Source organism: Cupressus sempervirens, chromosome 2 (genome assembly GCF_028749045.1).
Source record: "Cupressus sempervirens isolate cs-2001-9-10 chromosome 2, ASM2874904v1, whole genome shotgun sequence".
Taxonomy (NCBI): domain Eukaryota; kingdom Viridiplantae; phylum Streptophyta; class Pinopsida; order Cupressales; family Cupressaceae; genus Cupressus; species Cupressus sempervirens.
Window position 1 is genome coordinate 344456143 of NC_143119.1, and position 25951 is coordinate 344482093.

Sequence of the window (25951 nt, forward strand, 5' to 3'; positions counted from 1 at the left end):
CTTGTTTATATATATTAGAGTTTTGACGTGATTCAAGTGTTTGATATGGCCATTAGAGCATGTAATCTTTTTAAGAGATGTGAGATTATGATGTCATGTTTTTGTTTCTAATTTCATGGTTGGACTTTGACATTGATCTTGTTTGATTCTCTTTGTATTTAGTACATGATCATTTGCTTGATTACCTAATGAGGATGCTATGTTGCATTTGGATATTGGCATGGATTGATTGGTTATAGGTTCTCATGGAGAACAAGAGAAGCAAATGAAACTTGAAGTTCTTTGGTGATTAGAGATATGTGTTGAGATAATTACTCTTGGTAAGATTTTAGTAGGAAGTTTGAGGTGCATACACCTTGGTTGGAGGTGAGTTCAGCAGGAACATATGAGGAGATTATACTTGGAGTGAGTCATGATTACTTGTCTATTTCGGTGAGCATTCTTATTCCCCACTCTTGGTTTGTTTGGAAGTTTGTCATTTGGAAAAGTACTTGCCTATTCTTTGAAAAGAGTTAATGTTCATGCTTTACTTTTTTGATATTGATCTTGAGCTATGGATAGATGATTAGCGTTGGAGGATACATTTGAAGGGATGAGTCACATGGTTATCCTTATTTGTGTATGTGTTGATATTATGATGATCGATAATGAGAATAAGGAGATGTTGTTGGGCTTATTCCCTTGGATTGGGGATATATTTTATATGATCTCTTTGGTTTGAGAGGCTTACATCCATGTTGCTTACTTGATATATGCTCGATTTGTTTTGTGGGATTGAATGATTGGGTGCTATTATGACTTTTCCTTTGGGGTGTTGTGGAGGTCATTCTTGATACAATTTGCATTTACAGGTGTATGTTCAAGGACATGCTAGAGGTATGGTTTGCAATTCTTTTTGGTCTTGGCTATCTTCCTGGATGTTGGGGTTTGACATGACTTTGGTTTTGAGGTCTTGTGTGGAGTTATGGTCATTAGTAGGTTTGTGGTCATGTGTTGCCACTTGGCTTTTGGTGATGACATGGAGGATCCTTCATCACTTTTTATTTTGATTGTGAAGAACTTGGGGGAGCTAAGGAGACTTGTTGTGAGAATTGTACTTGTAGTTTACTGGTTTACAAGTTTTGCATATCATTGTGGATGTCCTTTGGTACAACATGATGTTATTTACACCTTCCATATGATACTATTCATAGTCTTGATATGCCTTGATCATTTTTAGTTTCGCATTACCTATGCAATGGGATTTCTTGGATGCGTATGCTCTTGATTGACATGTTTACACATGGAGCTTGTGATTGCGATTTATTGGTTGTTTTTGTTGATAGCATGAGTTTATAATATTTGATACCTTTGAGTATGGATAGCTGTATGTCTTAGCAGTTGTAGTGGGTGCTATTTCAGTTATGGACATTATTTCTGTTAGTGGTGCATGTTGATACCTTTGGATTGAGTGTTTGTGTTGGGATATTAGTTGAGGCAGGATTTATGCTTTGATGCGACAAATCGTGTGGCTTCCCTTTGGATGGCTTCTTATCTTTGTGCATTGCATTATGATGAGAGCATTCATGCTTGGTACGGTGGTTACCTTGTTTCTTGTTATATGTATCTTGATAGAGCACATGGACCACTTTGATTTCTTGATGGTACATTTTGCTATGGGAATCATTTCCATGTTCATGGTTGAGGTTACTTGTTACCCTTTATGTAACATATACAATGTTGAGGATGTAGCTTCGTTCAGATTGAAGAATACAATATTATATGGAAAATTGATTTAAATATATATGTATATTGTGTGAAAGATTTTATGTATGTATGTATGTATGTATCTATCTATCTATACATAATCAAATGCAATCACATACATATTCAATGAATCAAATCCTTGTCTGCATGCAGCAGAATAAACTTCCTTTATACTCACCCGATGACCGGGTATTGAATATACTAGTTGAACCGATAATTATATTGGTTCTTACATTGCTAAGTGTTAACGATAGTTATCTCATATAACAATGTCTATGTTACCGATGTTGAACATATAGTTGCATTCATGTAGGGTTATGACCTTACGTGGCATGAGCCACGTAAGGGTCATACCCCTACATGAATGCAATTATTAGAAACCTATTAATATAGCTATCGGTGCTTGTTTGGGATGACATCAATAACATGGCAATCTCATCTCCAAAGCAAGCATTTGATAATATACTTATATATCAGTCAAGTTGATATTACAATCTGCTGTGATAAAGGATTTGCAGCGTATAGTTATATACTCGTGCATATATTACTTAGTAATTATTAGATTCTCTGATTTTTCTGAGATCATATCTTAGTTGGAATAAAGATATTCAAACTAAGATTGAAATCTGAAAGCATCACACAAGGACTGTAAAATTGTTCTTCAGACATACTCTGAAATTATAAAACTATTATTCTGTCTATTCAGATCCATATTCCTTAACATGATATCAGAGCCTAACTAGAGAAGAATAAATATAGTGAAATTTGAGTCCAAAATTCAGATTTACAATCAGAATTTAATGAAGAAGCAATCGTGGTGAACGGCATTAGAGTTGAGGATAGACTCAAAGGCGCTTCAAATTTTGTTTCATGGAAAATCAGGGTTATAGCAATACTTCAAGAACTTCAATTGGATTCCTACATAGAAGAAGTCATTAAGATGCCCGAAAATGAACCAGATAAGACATCTTAGAAGAGACGTAACAAGGCTAAGAAAATAATCATTGGTGCTGTCAAAGATAACATTCTTCCATCTATATCAAAACTGACATCTGCTTATGAAGTGTTTAAAACCATTCAAAATATATTTGCAATCAACAATGCAAGCAGATTACTTACCTTTAAGCAGCAGCTTTTGAATATCAAAATGATTAAAGGAGAAATGATTTCATCCTACTTCTTGGGAATTTCCGAATTGAGAGACCAACTCTCTACTATTGGAAATAATGTAGCTGATCTGAACCTTTAATAACCCTTAGAAGATTACCAATCTCATGAGAATCTTTTATGCAATGCATCAGTCGACCTTCTCTACCTAGTTTCAATAAACTCAAGAACGATTGCACTCAAGAAGAATCTCGACTAATCTCAAGAGGGATTGGTCCAGATAAAGAGGGAGAAATTCAAGCACTACATGCAAATTCAAGCAGCAAAGGGAATAAAAAGAAATTGAAACAAAAGAGAGGAAATAACTACCAAAATCACAAAAATAGAGATCTCTCTAAGGTCCAGTGCTACATGTGTGATAAGTTTGGACATACACATAGGTCTTATCCAGAAAGAAAGAAAGCTCAAGCCACCATAGCTGAAGTTAAGGAAGTTGAGAATCTTGTATTCTTGCTAGCCTTATCAAGTGAATTAAACTCAAATATATACAATTAGATAATTGATAGCCGAGCATCAAGACACATAATCGGATTTAGAGATCAGTTTGAAACTTTTGAAGGACATTCGACTGAAGAAGTCACCATTGAAGACGATTCCACCTATTCAGTGAAAGGAATTGGGACCTGTTAAATTCAATTAAGAGTCAAAGTCACCTTACATTTAAAAGATGTCTTTGTACCAGGCATCAAGAGAATTTTGGTCTCTATTTCAGGCCTAGCTGATCAAGGCTATCGCGTAACTTTCCATGACGATAAAGTTTTACTTTGGCCTAAAAATTCTAACACTAAGAATGCTATTTCTATAGGATCTTGAGATGGTAGTTTATACAAACTATGTAACAATAACAAACATGCCTTGAATCATGAAGTATCAAATAATAATGGAATGTGGCATAGAAGACTAGGACATTTCCGATATAGTGCTCTACCTACTATAGGAAAGATTACTACCGGATTACCTCATTTAAAATCTAAACATACTAGAATTTATAAAGGATGTGCTCTAGGGAAGAACACAAAAGGGTCTTTTCCTTCAAGTGAACACAAGTCTAAAAATGTACTAGAAGTCCACACTAATTTATGTGATCTAATGTACACACCCTCACTAGGGAGATTTTTGTATTATGTAATCTTTGTCGATGATTACTTAAGAAAAACTTGGATATACTTCCTAAAAAACTTAAGAGTCAAATGAAGTTTGTTGAAATTCAAAGAATTTAAAGCCTTAGCGGAAAATCAAATAGGGAAGAAAATAAAGGCTCGGAGATCAGAGAATGAGAGTGAATATATATTTGAAAACTTTAAAAAATTTTGCATTTCTCTTGGGATTAAGAGGGAGAGAATATAGTACCTTATAATCCTCAAGAAAATAGAGTTGCAAAAAGGAAAAATAGAACCATCATTGAAGCTGTAAAAGCCACGAGGCTTGATCAAAACATATATATCTCATTTTGGGCTAAAGTCTTAAATACAACTGTATACATCCAAAGCAGATGCCCTCACTCGATCTTAGAGAATATAACACTTGAAGAAGCCTTTGCAGAGATTAAGCTAGATTTAAGTCATCTAAGAATCTTTGGTTGCCTCGTATACATTCATGTTGCCAAAGAAAAGAGGACCAAACTAGAACTCTCCGGGAAGAAAGGCATATTTATTGGATATGGTGAAACCACTAAAGGATACAAAGTTTATGTTCTAGGACAAAGATCTATTGAAATTAGTAAAGATGTTAAATTAAAGATGTAACCTACAACCTCTCTCTAAGTACTGAAGATGATCCAATCACAGAATTGGATACAATTGAGAATCAAAGGGAGAATAGTATAGAAGATCATGAACCTTTAGAAACTAATCTTGAGAATGGTGAAATTTCTAACAATAAGAAAAGACCACTATGGGCAAGAAAGATGATAGAAGAAAATAATGTGGAGCTTGATGAAGTATTTAGAGAAGCTAAGAGAAACAAGAAACCAAACGTGCTATGTTGCACTTATGACCGAGCTTTCTAAAATTGAACTGTCAAATGTTGAAGAAGCCTTGACATGTCAAGCTTGGAAAGATGTAATGGTCGAGGAATACCAATCTATCTTAAAGAATGATGTTTGGGATGTTGTACCTAGACAAATCAATTGTCTCTTCAAAATGGTTATTCAAAATCAAATATGCATCAAATGGTAGCATTGAAAAACACAAGCCAGATTTGTTGGCAGGGGGTTCTTTCAAAAGGTTGGAATTGATTATGAAGAGACTTTTGCCCTAGTTTCCCTATATACTTCTGTAAGAGCCATTATTGCTATTGCAACATCCAAAGGGTGGAAGATACACCAAATGGATGTCAAGACTACCTTTTTGAATGGTATCATTAAAGAAGTTTATATAGAATAACTTGAAGGATTTGCCACAAATGACATAAATCTTTATGTATGCAAACTGAAGAAAGCTCTCTACGGCCTTAAGAAAGCTCCCAAGGCTTGGTATGAAAGAATAGACAATTGTCTCTCCAAACTAGGATATTCAAAAAATGAAGCTAATACTTACATATATTTCAAAATATCTAATGGTGAGATGTTAATTCTTGTTCTCTATGTTGATGACTTATTAATAACAGGTGAATATCATCTTATTTCTAAATGCAAACAAGATCTTGTGGCTGAATTTGATATGAAGGATCTAGGGTTTCCGCACTACTTTCTGGGTCTAGAAGTATGGCAGAAGGAGAAGTACATTTTCCTAAATAAATGGAAATACACTTCTGATATCTTGACTAGATTTGGTATGATGGATTGCAAACCTCTATCTACTTTGATGGAAACAATTCTTCATAAGCTTAAAATTGAAGCAACAAACTTAGAACCTATAGACCCTACTTACTATAGACAAATTATTGGATCTCTTATGTATTTGGTAAACACTTGCCTTGATATCTTATGCTATTAATGTGTTAAGTGAATTCATGTGTGAACCTAAGAAGATTCACCTATTGTATGCCAAACATGTTATGAGATATTTACGTGGTACTATTGGACTTGGCCTAAAGTATGAGAATGTTGAGATACAACTTCAAGGGTATTCAGATTCCGACTAGGCAGGCAGTTTCATTGATCGTAAAAGTACTATTGGGTGTTGTTCTAGTCTTGGATTGGCTATAATATCCTGGTTTAGTAGAAAACAATCAACAATTTCTCTAAGTTCCACTGAAGCTGAATATATGGTTCCTTCCATGGGAGCTCATGAAGTAGTGTGGTTGAGGAAGCTAATAATTGGACTATTTGGGAAGCCCTTGAATCCCACTGTGATAATGAAATCTGCTTTAAATTTTTTAGTAAATCCAGTCTTTCATAATCGATCCAAGCATATAGAAATCCCTTAGCATTGCATAAGAGATATGGTAGACAAAGGTGTTATTAAATTGGTCTATATCAATATTGAGAAGCAAAATCTTGACATATTTACCAAGCCTCTTGGGAAGTTGAAAGTGGAGTACTTCAAAAGTAAACTTGGTATGACTAAATTGTAATTGAAATTTTTGAGATGGAATCTCTATTTTATGTAATTGATATATTCATGAATTTTAAATGTTGAAATATTGCATTTATGTGTTATGTCATGAAAGGTGATAATCTTTCATGGAATGAATGTGTAAGGTCACTATCCTAAGGTGATGACCTCAACAATAGTGTGACCTATTATCATGATAGACTACATTAACTCGCTGTCTTGGATTGTGCCAGAATTCATGATAACTATTGATTTAGGATTGGCTACATTAAGTTGTAGTCTTGAAATGTGCCAGATATCTCGATACTGTATACAGTGTGTTTATTTGTTATCACTTAATGTCTTTGAATTATGTCGGTGATTGTGATGACATACATATCATGATTGTCTCCTTAAAGTTGTGTCCCGAACTGTGCCGAAAATCATGATATTGAGATCAATTATTTTAAGTTCTTGATCTATTACCATGATTGAATACAATAACTGCTGTCCCGAAATGTGTTGTATGTCACGATAATTTATGTATCAAGATGGACTACATATATTTCTAAAGTTGTAATATTTGTGATATTGGAGACTTCATTGTCATCCTAAGATCAAGGTTGATATCTGATTGACTTCTCTTGGTTGTTGTCGCGGAGTGCTGGAAATAAGATAACTCACTTTTCTTTGAGATGAAATGTATTCGATTTGGCAACTTTATTGACATAGATTCATATGCCAAAAGAATACATCTAAGATGTTGTTCAATCCTCTCTTGCTAAGAGGGAATGTTGAGGAAGTAGCTTCGTTCAGATTGAAGAATACAATATTATATGGAAAATTGATTTCAATATAACTGTGTGAAAGATTTTATATATATATATATATATATATATATATATATATATATATTCAATGAATCAAATCCTTGTCTGCACACGGCAAAATAACTTGCTTTATACTCACCTGATGACCGGGTATTGAATATACTAGTTGAACCAATAATTATAATGGTTCTTCAATTGCTATGTGTTAACGATAGTTATCTCATATAGCAATGTCTATGTTATCGATGTCAAACATATAGTTACATCCACGTAGGGTTATGACCCTATGTGGCATGAGCCACGTAAAGGGTCATACCTTTATGTGAATGCAACTATTAGAAACCTATTAATATAGCTATTGGTGCTTGTTTAGGATGACATCAATAACACAGTAATCTCATCTCCAAAGCAAGCATTCGATAATATACTTACATATCAGTCAAGTTGATATTACAATCTGCCGTGATAAAGAATTCACAGAGTATAGTTATATACTCTTTCATATTTTACTTTGTAATTATTAGATTCCCTGATTTTTCTTAGATCATATCTCAGTTGCAATAAAGAGATTCAAACTAAGATTGAAATCTGAAAGCATCACACAAATACTCTGAAATTATAAAACTATTATTCTCTGTATTCAGATCCATATTCCTTAACATACAGCAACTGGGAGAATGTTAGGAATTGGAATGTTGTAATCCTTGCATAATGTTCAATTTTTTTTTATTATTATTATACTGGGATGCAGCTAGGGGACCTAGGGATATGTGCATCACTAGGATTTAACATTCTTGAGGCCACTTTATGTGTTGTATGTAACATCGAGAAATATTTAATGTGGGGTCTCACATGGAGAAATCTTTAATCTATTATTGGGGAAATTCATTTAATAAAGTGAAAATTTAGTACCCACTATTAAATAAGGGCTTAATGGTATTGTAGTCTCATGGTATTACTCACATGGTTTGATGAAATATCACTTGGGGGCTTTATGTGCTTTTGTTTTTATTAAAGCAAACACAAGGGTAGTTGTATAGGGTTGGCTAGTTGAGACTTTGACTAAACTATCATTGTATTGAGTTTTCTTATGAAAAGTGCATATGTAAAGCATGGCATGGGATGTGTGCATGCATGCTTGGACACATGGAGAATGCATTGGAGAGGCTTTATGTTTCATAGGTATTCATGGAAGCTTTGCAAGTGTAATGTAATATTTTATTGCATGGATGCTTTTGGAGGCTAGGTTTTTTCCCCTCAATGAGGGTTTTCCCAGAGTATATCTTGTGGCTTGTCTATACGATATTTGCTTGATTGTTATTCAGTAAGCCTGTATGCATGCTTTTATCTCATAGGTTATGTAGAAAATGGATTAAAGTAAATGGTGTTGCTGTATTATTTCCTAACTTGTTTTAACTTGGGATCAGTGATGATATCTTGGTTTAGTAGGAGGTAATACATACTAGCTTCTTAGTTGCAAGATTATCAGGCTTTGCAAGATGTCAAGGAAAGTTTTTGATTAAATTTTGGAGAAAAAATTGAGTACTTTGAGAATCAGAGTTGTGTCTAGCTCTCTAAACATCTATTGTTTCATGATTTCTCTGAGTTCATAGACATTAGATAATAGAACCTTCTAGACAAAGTTTAGAAGAGAATAATGGTTCTTAAGTATGCTTCCTTAGATTCATAGGTTCTAGGAATTTCGACAAAGCCTTTGGGAAAGGGCACTTTGAGATGTTGAGCGAGAGATTGGGTTTGATGGAAAACACTTTCCTTGAAAAGGTGGAATGTGAGTTATTTTGTACCAACTCCTTGATACTTCAACTGAACTCACCAAATATAACGCAAATATCTTTTTTTTATATTTTCTTTTCTTGTTTTAAGCTTAAAGTGTTTCTATGCTTGCATGTAGTCTATATATTTTACACTTGAGTCATTTTATCAGATGTATTGGGTGATAATGGATGGATGCTGTTGAATTGGGGTAATATGCCATGATTATAAGCCGAGGGGCCTGGTTTAACTCAACTGCATTAATATATGCGATTCCTGATCATAATTCAATTCTTTAGTAGATTGTGTAATGATTGTTTTTTTCTGCAATATTTCATGTTTGAAGCCTAATGGTAATAAACTTTAATCTGCATATATGAATCCACTAACTACTATTGCAGTTGCTTAGCCCAATATAAGAGGACTAGTTTAGCTCTCTAATGCACTTTGGATGAATATCCTCAAATGATGATGATACCAGTGCACCTGGGTCTCTATTTAGTATTTGCCATTGATCATCTATTCAACTCAAACAATATGTATTAAAATAACAAACACTTTAAACCCATGCAATAACCTTTTGATGATTCAAAAAATACATAAACGTTGATCACTATAAAAATAGGAAACACTGTCAGCCTTTGAATTAACCTTTGGACGATTCAAAACATGCATTTACATTGGCCACCAGGCTACAAAAAAAATAGCACAGTTTCAGTCCATTTGTTAACCTTTGGGTGATTCAAAACATGCATTTACATTGGTCACCTGGCTACAAAATATAGCAAAGTTTCAGTCCATGTATTAACCTTTGGGATGATTCAAAGTATACAATTATATTGACTGCTAGGCACAGCTAGAATAGGAATCTGAAATGTAGAATATTTTAAATGAAACTCTTTGGGTTTCGTATTTTGAACTTTTGTGGATGGTTTGCAGAGACTGCAGCTGGATTCCAGATGATTTGAGATTGCAGTCTCTACAGATTGCAAAAGCTGTGGAAGAAGCTTTGCTACAAGCGGTAATTCTTTGTCTTTTGTCTTTTGGTTCAAGTCTAAGTCCAAGCAACCTGAATGCTAACACTAAAATTCAAGCTTAGGCAATTTTGTTTCGTATCACTTATTAATATCAATACTAAAAATGCTGTTTTGGTTGATTTCTAAAACATCCTTGCATTGATATTTCTATGCTTTTATTTGATTTGATTCCTCTGTTCTTTTGCTTCAGGTGCAGTCTAGCAGCTTTGGACGGGATCATATTATACCAAGTGTAGTCAAGATTGGTTTTGCTCTGCTTGAATGTGTTGAAGCTGGGAAGATGTGTTTTGCATCAGACTCCGTTGGTTGTAATGGTTTAGTAGGAGTCAAGGAGCTAGGAGTCCAAGCACTAAAATCAGCATTTGAAATTCATGGCATGGCACGGAATGAGGTTTTTTTCAGTCTTGATATTCTCACATAAAAAATGCCTAGTTCTCATTTCCTTAGAGCTGTCACACCTTTGTTAAATAGACTCTGCAAATCTTCACTTCAGGAGGATGTTGTGGTTTGCAGATTATTGAACAAATTAAAATTCGCATTATTTCTCTGAAGCCTGCACAGAGCGCTGTAGTAATCAGGTGACTTCATAAGATTGCAAATTGATGTATGCTTTGGTCTGTAATGAAATTTTATTCTTATAAGATGCATTCTTGCAGATTACTGGGTGAGCTAGTTCAGAGTTATCCACATCTGATGCTTGAGCATGTTGCTCGTTTGAAGGAATCCTTAGATTATTTCACCTTATTGAATTTCATTTCTTCTTCCTCTTTCGTAAAATCTTTATGTCCCCTATTTCAGATGAGCCGTGATCTCCAGGTGATTGTCCTTGCAATAGATTTTGCTAGACAAAATTTTTACAACATACACACACATATTCTGGCTGTTGAAAATTCTTTTAATTGTGTGGTCAAATGCACAGAATTATACTGTGCTGGTCTTGAGGAAGGCAATATTTGGACGGGAAGAGGCTGCTCGGGTGGCTGCAACTAGAGCCATCATAGATCTGATTATATCTGAAAGGCAGATGTCTAATAGTGATTTAGACTCATTTCCTACTTCAAGTCAGGCTAGCTGCAGCCAGCAAACTAAGTTTTCTCGTGGAGTGGGATTAAATCTTTTTCAAGAGCTCAAGGGATTATTGCGAAGGTGCCTTTCGCAACAGGCATGTTCTATATGCCCGCTTTAGCTGTGATGTATATTTTCTGTTTTGAAGCACTGGTTGTTAGTCATTTATAAATTCATGATCCACAGGCACGGGTAAAGGAAGCAATGTATAAAGGTCTTGTGAAGCTTGTTCTGGTTGATCCGGCTGCTGCAGGGCCAGTCTTTGATCTGCTATGGCCTCATTTCCTTCAATATTGTGTCCCCCAAGAGGTGCTTTGCAATTTTGCCTTTAAAGTTTTAACCAGACATATACATTTATCAATGTCATTACTTTTGGGATACTATTTTCTCTATAGAGCCTTGACAGAGATTTTAAATATGGTTAGAGTCAAAGATAATTACTTATATGTAGCATTCCTATGCTTACAGTTCGTACATATTTGATTGCAGGATGGTGGACTCCAGCTCAAGTTAAGCGCTTGTGTTAAAGTCGTCAATGGGATGATCTGTCTGGAGGAGCCATTAGATTATCTACTTTGTTGTGTGCATCATCTTCTTGTCCTTCAGCCACAAAATAAATATGTACAGTCTGAATACTCGTTGGCGTGCTTTGGATTTTCATTATCACAGGATAATGAGGTATTTTTCCATTGTATTTACCCAGTTCATTCTGGTCAACATATGATTCACCAGGACACCATAAGCACTAGCATTTAACATTTCTTGATTCTTTACAGGGTGGAGGAGTCTCATCTGGCGAATCTTTTGCAAGTGCATTCTTAAACCTGAGACAGAGTTTCCAAAGGGGCAAGTTGGAAGGTTCATATTCCAATGTTGATTTTTATAAATAAATGCAATCGTTTTTCTTCTTAACATGAGATGCTATTTTGACCTTTCAGTCATTTCGTTTTGATGCAGGGTACAGTTTAGATAAGACACAGAATTTTAACCCAGAAACACCAGAAGGGGGAAGGAATATTGAACAGGCTTGTGTAATGTTGGGAATCTTGGAGGTTTTAATAGATATTTTGGTCTCAGATATGAGAAATGCAACTGATGCTAACCAAGAAGAAACGAAAACTGAACTTATGTCCTTTCTTGAACTTCATGATTCTCTAGAGCAGTCTGCCTGTAGAAAGCAGGGAAATATGGCTCGAAAAGGCTCTATGAAGGCTCCTTCAGATCCCAAGGCACAAACACAGGACACTGGGAACCAATCTCACAGCTTGAGGCATAGTTTGAATGCTTCTTCTTCTAGTCCTTGTCAAGATAGAGTTCCTTTCTTGATGACGTCAAACATTGCTCACCTATTAGAGGCTTCGGTGAAGTTATTGAGTTCTAGTATCTCCTCTTCTAATCATCGAAGCCAAGGAACATCGGGGAAGCAAATTATTCAACACTTAAAGCTTGTATCATTTTCATTAAAAATATGTCTTCGTCATCTCAAGTTAATATTAAGCGAGTCATTTGAGCAAACAGAATCCCAAAATCCATTTAAGGCCTTTGTTGACGGTGATATGAAAATCTTGGGAGTTTCTCTGTTCCAAATCATCTGTTTATTGAGAACATCTTTGAGCTCAATTTCAACCCAAGATGAACCAAGGACCAAGGAAAGCAAAGGGAAAAAAACTTCTGATGAAACTGCAGAGGGACTGATCCATATAGCAATTCTTTGTTTGGATATATTATGTAAGTTGTCTTTTACAAAATATGATTTGGCTGATATACTTGAAGAAATGCTATCTGTTCCAAGCAGTGAGGTAGATTCTCGACATCAGAGGGATATTGAAACAGAGGACATTTCAGAAATTGAAAATGAAACTCCAGAGAGTAGGCTGGTGCACCTATTTTTGTGGAAGAAGATCTGTCCACTTCTGGTTCAGTTTCTTAGCTTGTCACACTTCCGAGAGTTTGAGGTAACATTCATCATTGGCATATCTAAACTAGTGCTTAAAATAGAGAAGTGTTTTTTATCTTGTGCATAATTACTAGCAACACCTTGTTGATGTCAGTTTTGTACCACTACATAACATATAGCAATTGAATACTTGATATAGAATACCAAACACTAAACCCTCTCTTGAAAAGTAAATACTCATGAAGAACATGAAAAAAACTCCAAGGTTCCTTACAGCTGTGGATACTAACTCAGTTATATTAATGTGATTTGCTGGTTAATCACATAGGTGGGCTTACGTTGTTCAATCAAAGATATTGGACTTTTGTTGTGATGATGATGAAATCTAGCTTTGCAATGTATATTAGTGCCAAATGATGTTGATGTTGATAAATGGGGGTATGTCCACCAATAACGCTCTGATTTTCTAACTTTCTTTTTGAATGAACTCCAACTACTGAACTACTTGTTGCTTTACTTCTACTCCTATGAATGGAAAGATTAACAAATGGACGGAGATCAAATTTGATGAAAGCTTACCAGCGGCTCTACCTCCACAGATGTAATGATTCAAGGGAAAAAATACTAGATTACCATACAAGGCTTCCTAACAAGCCGCTAGAATGCTAGTGGCCTAATTTATGGGTCTCTATCAAACATCCACTAATATCACCATACAACTATCCATCTATTCTTACTCTTGCTTAACAACTTTCTTGAAATGAAATCTACTTTAACAACTTCAATGGAATTTTAACTTTAACTATTGGAAGTAGAAACCATGCAATAACACCAAGGGTTCTTAATCACCATGCAAGTCACAACAATGACAAGAGAAGCAATTTTGGTATTATCGTAAGTAACAATTTTCTTCAACCCTTTACAAATGAGAGCAAATGGCCTTATATAGGGGTCAAAATTACAACTAACGGTAGAGATTAAGAGGCAAAATCAATGATCCAAATCAAATCCCCGAAACCCTAATTAGGGTTGCCACCCCATCGGCCAATGAGAAGATGCCACCTCATCAATGGACTAATGAAAAAAAGGAAAAGTGGCAACCAATGAGAAGGTGTCAAAATGGTAGCCACTTAGAATTAGATACCTACCCTATCGAAGAAAAAGGAGTATTTGCCACTTGGGTTTACATCAAATGATCCTCTAATATAATTATATCCTTTTTTTTCATCTTTTTAGCCAAGGCAATGAACTTGGCTAGCCTGTCGTTAACTTCCTTCATGGGAGGGAAAGGTGTGTGCTTCATCTTGAGCTTAGCTAAATTCATCATGTTGCTCGTTGCTCGTAGTGTCTTCTCATGATCCTTCTCATATTCTTTCGCATATCTGATAAAGGCAATGAGGGAGGCAAGGGTGCCTAAATGTTTCTTCTTGATGGCAATCTTTCCCAACTCATCCAATCTCGATCGAAACTTTGTCTCATTGACGTTCTCCTCTTTGATATCTTCAAAATCAAGTGCAACCCCAACATTGCTCATCATGGTTGAAATGGAAATGTCAATGCCTGGGCTGTGTTGTGCAATCTCATTCTATATCTTTTCAAGTATCCTCAATTTGATGGTCGAGGCAACATACCAAGACTCCACCGTACTCATTCCTCCTTCATCTACCAACTTGGTTCTTTCCAAATATCTCTTTGGTAGCCCAATAAATGCCTGTAGCTTGGGAATGGCTAAGTCCTTGACTGGAAGGAAATCCTTCCACTCCCCTTCAAATGTTCCGAATTTGTCTCTAATAGCCACTAATGACCTAAATGTTGAGATAAAGGAAGGCAAGAAATTCCGCCCATCTTGAATTATATCACTGATCCAATCTTTGATTTCGTGCAGCTGAGCCAATATCTCTTCTATGTTGCTCCTGCTGTCTTGCGGAAGGGTTGCCTAATGCAATTGTTGGATAGGTTGACAATCTCTCTAATACTTGTTTTCGGCCTCCAACTTTACAATCCTCTTGTTTGCCTTCCTCAACCTTTCTCTAATTGAAACCATGCCTTCTTGGATCTCCTCACATTTCATGTCATCCGTGATTCTTCCCAAGTTATGCTCTACTATCTCATACTCTTGGGCTACAATCTCATCCATTGCCTTGCTAAACTTTGGTATAGCAATCTGAACTTTTCGGTGACCCTCATCATCACTCCTGATTACCTTTGCCACCACTTTTGCGATTTGTTTCTGTTTTTTGCTATCTTCCTTTTCCACTAACCCTTGAATATCTTCAACTGTTCGGACAGTCACCATCTCGCCTCTTGGCATAAGCATTTGTCTTAACCAATGTTCTGGAACTTTGTGAGTTCGAGGCAGAGGCAGCCTTTCTAAGGCAAATGGCCTCTGGACTCTGACTCGGCCGAGTCTTGGCAGAGTCCATGTAGATTTTCCCAAGCCCAGGACTCTCCCAAATTATTTTTATTTTTATTTTAAAAATTTTTAATTTTTTTTTTAAAAAATTAAAAAAGATAGAGATTTCTAGGTGGTGTTTTTTTTAGTGTATTTTAATTCTGAAAATGTTGTGGTATGTCAGGAATTTATTAAGGATTGAATCTTAAATTTTAAATCATCAAATTTATATTATATTATTTAGTTTTTTTCTTCAAAAATTCGTTGTTATACTTATGTGATCTATGCAAAATTATGTATGAGTGTTAAGTAGCTTCTATTTATCTCAATTATTGTGTATTTGATGTTAATTGACTAAATGGTGCATGGAAAAATTGTTAAATCCTTAAAAATCTTTGAATTTCATAGGTTTTTTGATTTTCCGAGTCCTGGCAGTCCAATTTTGACTTTTTGAATCAGAGGCGAGTCCGAGTCTCGTAACTATGGTCTTAACCATAGTGTTGTAGTGTATCTTCCCAAATCTTGATTCGGTTTGACTAGCAAAGCATCACCAACGACCTCAGGCGCCTGGCTTACTTCCTCAATATCAATTGGCCTATCCTTTTCTTCACTAGTGACTGCCATATCATCTCCATGTTGGTTCTCCAAGAGTGGAGAGTATTCGGTACTATCACTATAACCACTTTACTCCGTATCAAGGCTCACCTCTATTGAGACTCTTTGTCCACTTGTATTAACCTCTTGGGTCCTAGCCTCAATTATGCTCTCCCTTGACAGTGTTGCATTCTGTCTCTTTCCTAGAGGCTCTTGATGTTTTTTGCTTTTCAATTTTCACCACCTCTAAATCAAATAAAAGAGGTCGGACCCCATATAGAATTGCTTTTGATTTTGCACTGTCCTAAGTTACAACTCTAAATTTTCACTTATAATTCTAGCCCAATCAAATTTTTTCTTTCTATTTTCAATTTCATCAATAAACTAGTACATCTAGTTCTCAAATTGCATACCTTGAGTCATGCCCATGATCTGGCTGAGAAGCACAATAAGGTTGCCAAACTCGACTTGAAATCTCACCGGGTGAGCTTTGACGGCCTGGTAACTCCCTTCTTGCCTTCGTATAACCAGTTTTGCCTTAGATGAATGAAGTAAGCATCCCGATTATCCTTAAAGAACTTGGCCGCCTAATCCATCATTATCACTGTCATGCCTTTCAACTGTACCATGTTCACTATGCTGATTGTTGGTGTCACTTGCTCGCCTCACTTTTGAGAAGAAGGTGGTCTTTGACATCATGTCTTGTTTTTTTTGGTATTCATTCCCTTTGGGTTCTTGCTTGCACTAACATCCACCATCCTAAACACTTATTTTTATCCCTTCATTCTAAATGATATGGACTACACTTATCAATCGCCAAACTTCTTTCTATCGATGGAATCTAGCTTATTTCCGCCTTTCCAAATCCTATCCCTACACTTATCAATCTCCAAACTTCAATCCTAGGGGTGGGACTACCACTTATTTCTGCCCCTTAGTTACTTTACGATGGACTGCACTTATATCTCCCAACTTCAATCCTTGGGTGGTCTAGCTTATTTTTGCCTCTCCAAGTGTTCTATCATGAAATCTACACTTATATCTCCCAACTTTAGCCTATCAATGGAGATGATGAAGTGGTGGATGAATAGTGCAAGAAGAAGGGAAACAAACCAAGCAAGAACAAGGAATAAAATTCGCTTTTAAAACCAATCTTCACCTCTAAAAATGAATGAGAATCTTATTTTAAATCTGCCTTCTACCAACAATCGGGCCCCTTCAGGTTTGGATATGATCTCAGCAATTTCAGTCCTCCTTGCACATAATGAATCTCTAACGAAAATCAGAATTCACCAACCTTGTCTCTCTTGAAAATTCTCCAATATGCAAAATCAGATCTCATGCAAATTCTGCCCCCTTGAAATTCGCCCAGCTCTACAAAAATCAGACTTTCCAAGACAACTTTGCTGCCTTTTAACCAATTTCAGACATTGAAAATTGTCCAACTAGGGCAGAAAATCATTGCCCTAGGAAGAAATCGCAATCCCCCCCAAGAAAAAATCGCTACCTTCAAAATTCTACCCTAAAAATTGCACCTCCACTGCAAATTCGAGTCTGCACTTTAAAACTCTGCCATACTGCAAATTTCGGCCAAATAGGGCAGAAAATTGCTCCTCTGCTGTAAATTCAGGTCTGCACTATAAAACTCTGCCAAAAATCAGAAAATCAGACCTCACAATCAACCATGGCCCCCCTCCAAACAAATTCGTTGCTCCACAAAATGTAAGAAGTTGGAATGAGATATGAAGAGGAGGAGCCTCTTCTTATATCAAACTTTTGTCTCCTTGAATAGGGCCTACTTGCATTGGAGGGAAATAAAATTAAATAAGGATTTTAAATTAGCCAAATCCGAAATTACCATAAGCCCTAAAATTGAAAAAAAGAAGTCATGTAAGCCTATAATATAGCTTTAAACCTCTCCCATTGTGGACCCAATAATTAACCTTGAATTTCACACCTCTTGGGCCTTAAAATACATTGAATTTAACACACAAAGGGGTCAAATTAAATTTCCAAATTACAAACACTCAGCCCAAAAATATGATTTTAATTTCATTTTCACTTCTTTTTAAAATTTCGAAATTCCCCTTTAGACAATTTAATATCAGCTTAATCAAATTTTTAACTTCAATCCAATTTCAATTTGCAATTAAAATAAATCCTTATTTGTCAATTTAATTTCATTCAAAATTCAATTTCACCATCAAAGTTTTTTTAGATTTCCAAAACAACTAAGTCCACAATTTCATTTTGAAAATGCTCAAGCTTATACAATTATATCAAATTTTCGAAAATCCATCAAAGACCAAAATTTGCAAATTTGTCTTGCTAGATATTATTTTAATCATCGAAAACAAATGATGTTGTTGAATTTTGTTTGGCCTAAGGACAAAATTACATGTTATGGAAAATCAAGTTTAGCACCAGGTGAAAATAAACTGAATCCCTCCTAGAGACCAAGACGTCCAAGGTGTAAAATTACCAATTCGAAACCTCTGGACAACTTCAAAAATTCACTAAGGCAAACAAAGACTTAACAACACCCGCAAAAATTGCCAAGGCCTGCTCGAACAGGGGGTCTCCCCAAAGTTTTGGGGCAATGGTGTGAAAACCTCACATCTCTCAAACCATGTTCATAACTCCTTTGAATAGAAGCTTTTATATTCTCATGTTCATTTCCTTGCCCTTGGTTTATCGTTTCAATACGTTTACTGTATGACATTGGCTTCGGGGAAAATCATAACTATATTCCTCTCTGTAAGTAACCAAAGTTAAGTAGTTACAGACCACATAAATGTTGCATAATTAGTCCATGTTTATGAAATCAATAGGACTTTTCTTATTCTTCCTATGAAGGAATGCAATGATATTGCTATTCCAAGTTAGAGGCGGCTTTCAAACTTTTGGTATTTCTTGTTTAGAAGTAATCTTCCACTCACACAACATGTAGATATTTCTAAAGGTTTTGTGGTGTACTAAGAATGTATTTTATTCTAATTGTGACTGAAATGTTCCCATCTTGCTTTGGCTAATAGGAGCTGTTTCAAGCTTCTTGGTGATGATCTATACTTAGGCAGTAGAAGTAGGGGTGGTTTACTAGGTTGTGCCTTGTTATTTGTGTATATACTTTTTCCTTTTTTCTTTGTAATCTGATAGGGGAATTTTCTTCATATTGCATGTTTGTACTTGTTCTTCTTCTCCTTGACTAGGGTTATGCATATGAACTCCATTTATGCAAGTCTATGTACTTTACCACAAACGTTTTTGGCAAGATTCTTAATTTATGTTGACAAGTGCCTTACAAGGTGGAAGAGCAATGGATTTTAGAAATGAGAAGCAACCCTTCTCTTAACCAACCTAGATGCATTGGATTAACAAACACAAACTACTTTCCTTCCATTTCAAATTTTACTTCGTGTTCTACTAAGTTGTGAAATCTATTTCACTTGTCAAATGTTAATTATGCTACACGCTTTGCAAAGTCAGGTTTAACATGTAGCACAATAATTTGATGGAATTGGATTTGTGCCAAACTCCCTTGAGTTGTTGATACTTGGATATTTGCTAGGAAGGCAAATCAAATATGTATCTTTGTTCCATCCTTTCATGTTTTAGTGCTTTAAATGTTATAAAATTGGTATCAGAGGCATCAATGAAAAACCTCGACACTAAACATTTTTCAAACTCTTGTGAACTTACAACAGAAAAAGACCTCTATTGGACTTTTTAGATTACCAATTTCTTGTTGAGGGTTTTAAGGATATCTTGTATTTCATCCATAGCACCTTCTTTTTTTGAATCAACTTCTTAACAAAGGAATTGTAATATTTACCTTTTATATCAATACCCTTTGGGATTCAATCATCGGAGAATTCCTAATTTCTATCTAAGCATGCCAATTTTGAAAAGCAATCTTGGTGATGTAGCCCTAAAATTTTGCAAAAAATTATGGCTTCTATTTTAGAAAAGCTATTCTTGATATTATTCTAAGCTGGAGAGCAAGGAAATCCATGAAGAAAAAGCAAATTCTTCAATATATATTGAAGGTTGTCATAGTTGCAACATGGGTCATCATTCTCCTAGCTTGTTATGTTCATTCATGGGAAAATCCTACTAGTCGGTTCAAAAGCCTAAAGAATTGGGTTGGGAAATGGAAGAGCCCTTCTTTGTATATCTTTGTAGTTTTAATGTATTTATTACCCTATACTTTATCGGCACTATTGTTTTTGTTACCAATGGTGAGGTGGTATGTTGAAAACTAAAGTTGGAGAGTTTTAGTTGTGCTAACATGATGGCGTTGAATGTGAATCAAATGGAGCCAACAAAATGGTTGAGCATCCACGACATTAGGAGTCAAGTATAGGTGCTTGTCTTGGAAGAAATTGGAATAGGAATGTCAACGCATGGTGAGGAGATATGATGGTTTCTAAACTTTGGTTGACATGGTGAAGGGATTGAGAGTTGCATAACATAAGTGTGACATGAAGAAAGAGAACTACTCTATAGTTTGACCATGAGTGATGTTATTTTCTTAGTCGGGCATTGTGAACAGGAGCTTGGTTGAAGTGTTCTTTCAAGAAAATAACAGATGCTCATTCACCTTATTGTTAATCATTTTGAACGTGTAAACATTAGAACGTAGTCTTAGATGTGGGAATACAAATCTAGACACCATATTGGGATTACTAACATCATCAAATAGAACAAGAGTGTTGTACTTAATGTTTGGCATCGTGGTTATGAGGTGGTTCGTGTTGTTAATAATCCATGCATCGATGGCGGCAAACAATCACCACCGAATACACAATTCGAGTCTCTTCGAAAATTATAAATGATCTTTAGAGGAGAAAACAGGTTCATTGACAACAATTCACATATGTCTAAAAACGTACAGGTATTGAAGAGAGAATTTACATTAAGACAAGTCGATGTTGGAAAAATTCATCACCTATTTGGAGCGTACCATTGCTGGTATTGGGTTGCATGATAATCTTGAAGAATTCAAACCAAAAAGTCATTATATGGAAGTGCTCTATAATGCTTGGAATAGTCGTTGCATGGTAGAATAGGGACAAATCAACGAAGGGTCCAAATAAACACCTGACATCAAAATCCAATAAAGAATGTTGTGTTTGATATCTGGGCCCAATGGAACAAAAAACCCAGTGCGATGTAAATCAGAATATGAAGTTTAATAGGAGCCAATTTTGCTAAGCGACGAGAAACTAAAGGCAATTAAAATATAATTGGAAGACTAGGAAAACCCTATTTGGGCTTTTGGTGATTCTGGTTGTCCTATACAGCAGCGAAATATGGGGGAGCAGTGTATCAAACCATAAATCGTGACAAATAGAAAGAATTCAAAAACATTTCATTACCACCAACCTCAAAGTCAAGTCAACGGTTCCCTACGAGATTCTTCTGGTTGATGTGAACATGTTCCTAGTGGAAGCCTATGCAGTTATTTGCTTGCTAAGCTATCTAAAATAAGTAGAAAAGATGAATACACACCACTGGCCTAAGTTAGTGGTTGGGGAGGAGCTAGATCATCGAAAGACATGGAGGAGACAAAATAATAAATGACTCAACAAATGGAACATTGATTATCAAGAGTGCCCTGAAACCAACACAGAGATAAAAAAGTGGGTATTAGAAAAAGGGGTAGGTAGAAAAAAGGCTTACTATGTGAACAAATTTAACCACACTTGCGAGCACGGTGACAAAGAGTACCTAGGAGCCTACATTAGAGGAAAGGCAAGAATCTTGATCGCTCAACTGAGGTCCGGTTCACATCACTTGAGGTGCGAAACCGGCATATGCAAGATCCCTAAAGAAAGGTGGGAGGAGAGAATTTGTAGGTTTTGCAACAAGGGTGTAGTGGAGACGAAATGACACTATATCAAAGAGTGTACAACATACGAAGACATCCAGGTGCAATTCATCGACACGATACAAGTGAACAATATAAAAGAGCTTTTTGAGGGGCCAAGACTTCACAAGGTGGCCGCCTTGGTAATGCAACTCCACAAAGGAAGGGACAGCTTGGAGAGTTCCTTGCAGAATATTTAGTGGATCCCCTTTTGGTCCCATAGACCTTGGTCTCGTGAATGTTAGTAAAACTCATTTCATTTCAATATTCAGGCCCTAAAGGTTAGTGTTTTAAAATTTAAAGACAAGCGATGATATTAGTTTAAACACTATTAATTCAAAGTCTAAAGCAATAGATGTAAAGGGGCATGATTTATCTCTGTGGGGGGGGGGGGGGTGTATAAGTCTTAAATTTAAAAGTCTCTTCCATAAAATAGAAGATACAAATAATGGAAGAATAAAGGGGTGTAAAAAAGCAACGAGACATTCGATAAGAAGTAGCTAAAAGGAGATATATTTATTTGTAAGGATGAATGTAAAATATTAAAGTGTGACTTTAATATGAATTAATAAATACTATATTTCAATAAAAAATAAAAGATTTTTGTTTCAAATTATTCAAGGTAGAGTACAAAATGCAATTTTGATTCGTCGTTTGTGATTACTAAATTTTTATGGCAAGCTTATGCTTTGAATGCTTTTGCATTCTTTGTTTGATAGTCAGGGACAGTGTGAAATAAATAAATATTACATTATCTTTATCTAATTGGACCTTCACTGAAGAAGATAAGATCCTTTTGGATTGATAGTGAATTGCATATAAAATTTGTCTTTTGCAAAGCTTAGGAGTAATTTATGATATTTTAAACAAATATTGTTTCATAAAGTTGTATGTAATAATCTTCATTATGGTTGACTCTGTTGCCCAAATAAGCAAAGGTACTGGTCTTTTAAAATCATTGAAATATAGTCATTGGATTTATAGTTGAAGTCAATAATCTATATATTTCCTTCTTGCAAACATCTAATCAATTATTGATAAACATTAGATAAACATTCAACCATTTTTGCAATGTCCCTTCTCCCATCTTGAGTATTTGATGCTTAAAACTTGTAACAAATGTTAGTAGATGGAAAAGCCAACATAAACATATATGAGTATAAAATGTTAGAGTAATTATTTGTTTGCACTTATTAATTAAATCACTTTGATTTAATTAATTAAGTTGCCTATTACTCTAGTTTGCTTAAGCTATCTTGCAGGTGCATATAATTAATATTTTATTAATTATATTGTGCAACCTAGCTTTTTTAGGCTTTAGGTTACCCTTTTCAGGATTCGATCTCTTTTATAAGGATTGATCTCTTTGTATTTTTCATTATGAAGATCCGTTGAATAATATTTTCTTCGTCTGAGTTTTTCAGATCAAACCCTTGCCTCTTCTTGTCTTTTTTTTCTCCGTGACAGGTTTTCTGCACGCAGAGTTTCTTGGGCTTCATGGATTTGTTGTGCGCTTTTGCTCAAATCCTACATGGTATCAGAGCCAATCTGCTGTAGCTTGTTCGGTGTTTCAAGAAAAAGGGAGAACAAGGGTTTGGCGGATTAGATCTGGTGTTTTTTCGGGCTTTTTTTTGAGAAAACAGGGGGGTCATTGATTTTTAAAGCAGTTTGATGCCAAACAGACCTCACGGATGGATTTAGAAGGTGTCAAAACCCTCGTTTTGATATAAAATTTGTCCGATTTGGACAACGTTGACCTGGGAGGCAATTTTTTTTTGCCGGACAGGGCCGTACGACCCCTGGCACGCATATCGAGGCTAAAAATTAAAAAAAATTGCAAAAAAAATGATTTCGTAATTTTTTAGCTACGGTAGTTAATTAGCCGTAGCGGAACCACTAGTGGTTAACCGCTGCAATCACTTCTGGCGGAAACCGCTAGCAGTCTGTTAGTGGCCCGCAGCAGCTCCACTGGCGGCCCCAGCCATGGCCCCACCGCCACTCCGCTCAGCAGCGGCTCCTCCGCCCTCCTGCCACCCTGGTCGTCGCTCCGCCGGTGGTGCAGGGGTGGCGCCTTTCTTTTTTTGTTTTTTATTAAAAAAAATATTTTTTCATGCATTTTCAGAGGCCCTGTCGGTTTTTCTTCCGTAACTTGAGCATACGGACATATTTTTTCGATCTGAAAAATGCGTCGGAAAGTTGGTTCCAAGACGGAGGTGATGGTATAGGTCTTTTTGGGATTTGATGCAGTTTGGTTGCCTATTTTGGCAGTCAAAGCCGGATGTTTTGGTTTTGCACTCGGGGAGGCGTATCTTGAGCATCTGATCTCCAATTTTGGACTTCTTTATATTGCTAGAAAATTCCTTCTGTGCTCTTTCCAGTGATGCTGGTTGTTGTTCCAGATTCTGTTCTAGGCACATCCTATTCATTCTTTTGCATTTTAGCATTCTGGTGGATATCCTGTTTGTTTCAGGTTCAGGGATCGATTTTGTTGCTTCAGATACTTCGTTTTGGGCTCTACCTTCTGTTGTTTCAGCCTTATGTTTTTTCTGATCATTGTTGATATTCATTGCAAGCATCTTTATGCAACACACTGAGATAAAGTGCCACTCTTTCGTTTCAGGATCCTTTTCATCATTGTGATTCATTGTACTCGCACTATTTTATAAAGCGCCATTGGGGGGATAGTTGTTTGCCGCTTATAGGCCCTCTTTCTTTTTTGCCTCATGTAGTGTCGATGGCACGTGCCTTTATAGGTGTGTACCTCACTCTTGATGTGTTTGGTTCCTGTGTTGTAGGAGATTTTTGGGCCATCTTTTCAGTTGCCTGTCACCTCACCCTGTTTGCATTAAGGGGGGGCTATATTGTTGTTCTATGCTTCTTTGGTTCGATGGTTCGTTAGTGTGAGCTATGTATTTAGTACCTGATCCTACATACTAGGCGATTGTAGTAGCTGGCTACCTATGCATTTCGATGAGATGGATCGTCTACCATATAGACACGCTCGGTTCGTGCCTTCTATTTCCATGGAGGTTCTACGGATCAGCATTTTTCGACAGAGTTTTGCGGCTTTTTATGCTTTAGTGGTTCTCTTCATGATCTTTCTTTGTTCCTTCTTTTGGAACATTCTTTGCTATCTCTTTTTGGAGTAGGGTTTTTCCCATGTGGTTTTCTCTATTTCTTCTCTTTATAGAGATTTTGTTGTGATTGGGTACCTGATCAGGTCTTGTTGCCGGGGCCCAATTTTCTGCTTTCATAGCTGTGCTAGGTTAGCTTACCTCCTGAGCTTCACTTAAGGGGGGGTGTAAGAGTAATTATTTGTTTGCACTTATTAATTAAATCACTTTGATTTAATTAATTAGGTTGCCTATTACTCTAGTTTGCTTAAGCTATCTTGTAGGTGCATATAATTAATATTTTATTAATTATATTGTGCAACCTAGCTTTTTTAGGCTTTAGGTTACCCTTTTCAGTTTTCGATCTCCTTTATAAGGATTGATCTCTTTGTATTTTTCATTATGAAGATTCGTTGAATAATATTTTCTTCATCTGAGTTTTTCAGATCAAACCCTTGCCTCTTCTTGTCTTTTTCTTCTCCGTGACAGGTTTTCTACATGCAGAGTTTCTTAGGCTTCGTGGATTTGTTGTGTGCTTTTGCTCAAATCTTACATAAAATAATTATTAGAAATTAACAAGATGAATATTATTAAATCATCTAAGTACTACTAATTCCTATACTAAACCCATCTAATCCTTTGAAGGAGGCTCTACTCAAATTTACCTAACCCTCTAAGGAGAATAACTCTTAGTTAGTAAACCATCTTGTTAAGAGCTCCTTCTAAGGTCTCTGGGATCTCTATTAATGAGTGAACTCGTTAACACACTTGGTAGAGATCCCACCTCTAACCAAGCCTCTTGTCTCTAACATATGCATATGATTAACCGCTACAACATATAGTCTCTAAGAGATTCTCTACAAATCTCTCTTTGGGTTCCAATTCAGAATCTTGACATACAATCAAGAATGCCCTCTAATCTTTGAGTTTTCTTAAAAGAAACTCGACATTCTAATGAATGCCCTCTACCAAGTTCTTGCTTGATCTCTATG

General features: G+C 35.9%; 1 protein-coding gene across 2 annotated transcripts in view; it reads left to right on the forward strand.

Annotated features, from left to right (window-relative positions):
- LOC149572533 (fanconi anemia group I-like protein) overlaps positions 1-25951 on the forward strand; it is a 94956-nt gene that overhangs the window by 58917 nt on the left and 10088 nt on the right. For both annotated transcript variants that reach the window (XM_089813649.1, XM_089813650.1), the window contains exons 3-11: positions 9932-10013; positions 10220-10420; positions 10543-10607; positions 10686-10845; positions 10949-11191; positions 11281-11403; positions 11584-11772; positions 11871-11952; positions 12052-13049. In XM_089813649.1, the coding sequence (XP_089669775.1) occupies positions 9932-10013; positions 10220-10420; positions 10543-10607; positions 10686-10845; positions 10949-11191; positions 11281-11403; positions 11584-11772; positions 11871-11952; positions 12052-13049 (2143 nt within the window). The remainder of the gene's footprint in view (positions 1-9931; positions 10014-10219; positions 10421-10542; positions 10608-10685; positions 10846-10948; positions 11192-11280; positions 11404-11583; positions 11773-11870; positions 11953-12051; positions 13050-25951) is intronic.